At 33.0% G+C, this 6646-nt stretch overlaps 1 protein-coding gene across 1 annotated transcript; it reads left to right on the forward strand.

The window, feature by feature from the left end:
- Positions 1-1906: 1906 nt before the first annotated feature.
- On the forward strand, positions 1907-6092 carry LOC107809947 (uncharacterized). Its single transcript, XM_016634655.2, has 7 exons — positions 1907-2065; positions 2722-2835; positions 3149-3923; positions 4467-4708; positions 4946-4997; positions 5080-5337; positions 5455-6092. Exons 1-7 carry the CDS (start codon positions 1907-1909, stop codon positions 6090-6092), a joined length of 2238 nt encoding a protein of 745 aa, XP_016490141.1.
- Positions 6093-6646: the final 554 nt, after the last annotated feature.

The raw sequence follows: 6646 nt of genomic DNA on the forward strand, positions 1-6646 counted from the left end.
TTTTAGCCATTTCAAGCCTAATTTAGCTACGGGCCTCCAAATAATTTTTTCGGACACGCTCCTAAGTTCAAAATCACCATACGGAGCTATTGGAATCATCAAAACCCGATTCCGTGGTCGTTTACATATAAGTCAACATCCGGTCAATATTTTTAACTTAAGCTTTAGACCTTGAATTTCGTTCTTCCAAATCAACTCCGAAATACCTGAAAACCAAAACCGACAATTCACGTAAGTCATAATAACTAGTATGAAGCTATTGAAGACTTCAAATAATAGAAAGAAGCGTAAATGCCCAAAACGACCAATCGGATCGTTACAGATTAGCTGCTCCAAGACATGAAATGAAGGGAGAGAAAGCTTAGAGCTACGGTTTGGAATTCATTTCTTTCGGGCTTCTTCTTTTCTTTCTTCTTCAGTTGTTTCTTCTTTTAGCCATTACACTCACATCATTTTGTAGTTCCAAATAAATTATAATGTTGGAAATTACTCTAGTTCCTATTTTTAATTAAATGGGGGGAATTATTCTCTTGAATATTTCTTTCTATTTTCTTATTTAATAGACAAGAATATTTCTGTTGTCAGTACTAACTCCATTATGGAGTAACTTTTCTTGTGTTGGGAGAATGGCGGATCTTAATATTTCTATATAATAGTATATATTATTCCTCAATTTCACATACTTGAGCTGAAGCTTTTCATTTAAATTTTATCTACTTTATAGTTAGGTGTTATTTAATTTGTTAACATCTATCAATTTCATACTATATATTAACTTCTTACTAATTCTGTAATCGAAAGAGGCGGAAGAAGTAATATAGTTAATTTTGGTATTGATAGATGTTAACTTTTATTTAGTGACATCTAGCTCTTATATGTTAAAATTGATTCTACACTATTTGTAAACGAAAGAGGCGAATATTATAGTAATCAATTATAACAAGTAGGGTAACCGAAAGGGACTTACTAAAAAGAGAATGTTTTAGTTCAAGTATATATTTCTGGTTCTTTAATATTATCATTTTAACGATTAATTCGTATAACCGAAAGAAGTGCAATTAATTATTCAACTATAGCAATAATATATAAATATAATCGTGAGAGGCATTTATACATTTCTGAGAAATATAAATTGAAGAATAAATATATCTACTGTATAATAAAAATATTAATTGAAGTCAGGATCCCAACACCTTTTTATTATATTTGTGAAAAATATATTTTATATTGCTCTATTCATGCATTTTTAGTTAGTTAATTCACAGCTCAACTCTTTCTGATTTTCTCAAATAGTAATTAAAACAAGAAACGTCTGTAGAATAGATAAACCAATCTTTATTAGTTTGACATCTTTCTATACTATTATTTGACAGAGTACGAGTTAGAATTTTATACACGCCAGACACTCGTCAAATTTTTGGCGCCGTTGCCGGGGATTGGCAACATCTACTTCATATTAATTGTTTTGTTATTAATTTGAGAACTTACTATTATTATTATATTTATTATTATTATTATTAGTAGTAGTAGTAGTAGTAGTATTAGTATTATTGTTATCTATCTTTTTTTGTTACTACTGTAACTATTGTTACTAGTAATGGCTTTCTAGTTTTCTCTTATTGACAATATTACTACTTACTGTTTTCGTATCTTTCTTTATCTTTTTAATTTTTATTTTACTTTATAGTATCATAATATTATTTCTAGGATCAGCTAGCTCTTTTCATTTAAAAAAAACACACTTTATTTTCTGTTTTTAATTAGCATCACTAGTTATATTAACTACTACTACTATTTTAATTTTTATATACATTTTTTTCTTTTTAGTGTCACCACTACTATTTTAGGAAATAAGATTGTTTTCTTTCAAAAAATAAATCTTTGCTTTAAGGATTTCAGGTAGTTTATGACCCGCTCTTCTACAAAAGAGTTGGCGAATTACGACCCAGAAACTGAAAAATCTCTTCGATTGCGCAGGAAAGGACAAACATCATCTCCTCAAGGTATAGCTTGTGAAGAAATGGAGAATGAAGAGCTTAACAATAACCATTTTCCACCATATCAAGTGGAAGAATAGTTGAGGTGGCTCCACGACGTGACAGAATACTCAGAGATTATGCAAGGCCAGATCATTTTAAAGGAGAATCAAGTGTGAGGAGACCACCAATTACAACAAACAACTTTGAAATTCGCATAAGCTTGAATCAAACCATTCAACAGTCATGTCAGTTTATTGGTGATGCGAGTGAAGATCCTCACACCCATCTAATTGATTTTCTTGAATTAGTTAAAATTTGCAGGTATAATAGAGTCACAACCGACGCTATCAGGTTGCGGCTTTTTCCTTTTTCATTAAAAGGTGAAGCCAAAATATGGTTGCCAAGTCTGCCGAGAGGTTCAATCACTACATGGGACCAAATGACTCAAAAATTTCTTAATAAATAATTTTCACCTGCAAAAACATTTAAAATGAAGCAAGAAATTAATAATTTTGTGCAGACAGATATTGAATCTATATATCAAGCATGAGAACGATTAAAAAAAATGATTAAAAAAATGTCAACATCATGGTATCCAAGATCCTGACATCTTATATATTTTCTATCATGGTCTTCAACCATCTGCTAGAAATATTAGTAATGCAGCATCAGGAGGATCCATAATGAGCAAAACTATTGCAGAAGCCATGCAATTGCTCAATAAAATTTCAAAAAATTTCAGTGGTCCTCTGACAGAATGATTGTTAAGAAAGTAGCAGGAGTCAATCAAGTTGAAGCTTGGAATTCATTAGCGCAACAAATTGCAACTTTGACACAAAAAGTTCAGGCTTTTCAGGTATACTCAATCATCATCTCAACATGAGAATTGTGACGTTTGTGGAGGTAATCATCCCAATCATGAGTGCCAAGCTTCAACGCAATATAAAGAACAAGTAAATGTTATTGGTTATAGAACCAATTACCTATTCGGTAGTCCCATAGCACAAAAACATTCGGGATTCCAATAGAGTAACCCAAATGGTGCTGAAAATCCTCAAAGATTTTTCAATCAAAAGCAGCAGGTGCAGGGACCCCCTGGTTTTCAAAATCAAAATAGAGGGCAACAAGATTTTCAACAATATTAATAATAACCCCAAAGAGCTCATCAGCAAAGCCTTGAAGACAAGATGTACAAATTCATTAAGGCTACTGACAAGAAGGTTGAAAGTCAAAATTCAGCCATCAAGAATTTGGAAATCCAGATGAGCCAATTAGCAACCCTCATGTCTAGACAAATAAAAGGTGATCTGCCAAGTAACACTAAGAAAAATCCAAAGGAACATCTCAAAGCCATCTTTCTGCGGTCAGGTAAAACTCTTGATGATCCATATGCAGATAGACAAAGAAAGCCACAAGAAGTGGAACAGGTAAATAAAGGTGAGAATAAAAGAGACTCTGAACTTCTAAAAGAACAAAAAGATAAAGGAAAAAAGGTACAAGAAAATGAATTGATGACAAATCCTCACTTTGTACCCCTCCCTTTTCCCCAAAAGCTAAAAAGAGAAAAGCTTGACAAACAATTCTCAACGTTTTTAGAAATTTTAAAGCATCTTTACATTAACATACCTTTTACAGATGCTTTGAATCAAATACCGGCATATGCTAAATTTCTTAAAGAAATTTTGTCAAGTAATAGAAAATTGGAAGAAGTTTCAGTGTTTAAGTTTACAGAAAAATTTAGTGCTATACTTCAAAATAAGCTTCCACAAAAACTTGGTGATCCAAGCAGTTTTACAATTCATTGTACTTTGGGAGGTGCTCATTTTGAAAAAGCATTATGTGATTCAGGTGCTTCAATAAATCTAATGCCTTTTTCAATTTTCAGGAAATTAGAACTTAGTGAAATGAAGGACATTGTTGTGTCTCTGCAATTGGCTGATCAAAGTACTAAAAACCGAAAGGAATACTAGAAAATGTCCTCGTTAGAGTTGATAACTTTATATTCCCAGTAGATTTTATAGTACTTGAAATGGAAGAAAATACTGAGGTACCATTGATTTTAGGTAAACCATTTCTTGCAACAGAAAGAGCAATAATTGATGTCCATCAAGGACAATTAATTTTTCGAGTTGATGAGGAAAGAGTAAATATTTGATATGCAGAAAATAATGAAATATTCTGAAGATGAGTCATCATCATCTTGTTTTCAAATTGATTTGTTGAATGACATTGCAGATGACTATAAAGATAATTAGTTGATTACTGATTCATTGGAAAGATGTTTGGCAAAGTCAGGTACCACAAGTGATGATGACACCACAATCAGAAAAGAAGCAGAAATACTGGAAAAAGATTCATAAAATGACAAAGTCTCACCAGAAGATCTTCAACCAAAAATTAAACTCAAAACTCTTCCTTATCATTTGAAATATATTTTTCTTGAACCTGAATTATTTCCAGTAATCATTTCATCCTCTTTGAATGCAGAACAAGAAAGAAAACTGATTGAGGTGTTGAGAGAACACAAAAGAGCCTTAGGATGGACTATAGCTGACATCAAAGAAATCAGTCCAGCTATTTTCACGCATAGGATACTTATGGAGGATAATTACAAGACAATAGTCCAACCCCATAGGAGACTGAACCCAACAATGCAAGAAGTTGTCAAGAAAGAAGTAGTAAAACTTCTAGCGGCGGGTATCATTTATCTGATATATGTCAGTCCTTGGGTAAGTCCGATGCAGGTAGTACCAAAGAAATGAGGTATGACAGTGATAAAAAATGAAGATAACGATCTCATACCTACCAAAATAGTCACAGAGTGGAGAGTCTGTATTGACTATAGACGACTTAATGAGGCTACAAGAAAAGATCATTTTCCTTTACCTTTTATTGACCAAATGCTTGAAAGAGTTGCAGGTCATGGTTTTTAATATTTTCTTGACGGATATTCTGGGTATAATCAGATACCAATTGCTCCAGAGGATCAGGAGAAAACCACATTCACATGCCCCCAAGGTACGTATGCTTACAGAAGAATGCCACTTGGACTATGTAACGCTCCTGCTATATTTCAGCTCCATGTCGATAATTTTCTCAGCTATGACTGAAAAGTTTCTTGAGATCTTCATGGATGATTTCATACTTTTTGGTAAGACATTTGAAGATTGTCTCTATCATTTAACTTTGGTGCTTAAAATATGTGAAGAGACAAATCTAGTTCTTAGTTGGGAGAAATATCACTTTATGGTAACAGAGGAATTTGTTTTAGGACATAAAATTACTGTTAATGGAATAAAAGTTGATAAGGATAAAATTGATCTTATAACAGGATTACCTCCTCCTACCACCATTAAAGGTATTAAAAGTTTCTTAGGCCATGCGGGTTTTTATAGAAGGTTCATAAAATTTTTTTTAAAGATTTCAAAACCTCTGACTAACCTATTGATGAAAGATGTGAAGTTTGAATTTTCAGATGATTGTAAAAAGGCATTTGAGATTCTCAAGAAGCAGTTGAATAATGCTCCAATAGTTGTTTCTCCTGATTGGAGCCAACCATTTGAAATAATGTGTGATGCAAGTGATCTAGAAGTTGGAGAGCCATTAGAACAAACGAGAGACAAGATTTTCAGGCCTATCTACTACGCCAGTAGAACCCTCAATGAAGCTCGAAAGAATTATGCCACAACTGAGAAGGATCTACTTGCAGTAGTATTTGCATTTGACAAATTTCGGTCCTATTTGATAGGAACGAAGGTTACAGTATTTACTGATCATGGTGATTTAAAGTACCTCTTAGCAAACAAAGATCCTAGACCCAGATTGCTAAGATGGATACTTCTTTTGCAAGAATTTGATCTTGAAATAAAAGACAGGAGAGGTTTAGAAAATCAGGTAGATGACCATTTATCATGTTTGGAAAATCCTCCAACGGAGACAACATATATCAAGGAGGAATTTCCTGATGAGCATGTTTATACAATCGCAACAGTTACAAATCATACACCTTGGTTTGATGACATTGCCAACTACTTAGTTGGAGGATGGATCCCAAAAGATTTCTCTTACGAACAACGAAAAAAACTCAAAAAAAGAAATAAGCCATTGTCATGATGGAGTTGTAGGAGGACACTATGGAGGAAGACGAGCAGCTGCAAAAGTACTTGAAGCTAGTTTTTTCTGGCCCACTTTATTTAAAGATGCGAGGAATTATGTCGCCACTTGCGACAAATGCTAGAGAAGCGGTAACTTTTCAAAAAAGGATGAGATGCCTCTTAACTCTATCCTTGTGTATGAAATATTTGATGTTTGGGGCATTGATTTTATGGGTCCTTTTCCTCTTTCAAATGGATGTGAATATATTTTAGTTGATGTTGACTATGTTTCAAAATGGGTAGAAGTAATGGCTACTAGAAAAAATGATGCTTATGTTGTTTGTGCTTATCTCAAGAAAAATATATTTTCTAGATTTGGAACTCCACGAGTTATCATAAGCGATCAGGGAACTCATTTTGTAAATAAATAATTCGCTAGTTTGTTGTCAAGATATGGAGTAACTCATAAAACAGGAACTCCATGTCATGCTCAGACAAACGGGTAAGTTGAAATATCCAATAGAGAATTAAAAAGAAATTTAAAAAAAACTGTTGGTTTTTCTCGAAAAGATT

Source organism: Nicotiana tabacum, chromosome 2 (assembly GCF_000715075.1).
Source record: "Nicotiana tabacum cultivar K326 chromosome 2, ASM71507v2, whole genome shotgun sequence".
NCBI classification, from domain to species: domain Eukaryota; kingdom Viridiplantae; phylum Streptophyta; class Magnoliopsida; order Solanales; family Solanaceae; genus Nicotiana; species Nicotiana tabacum.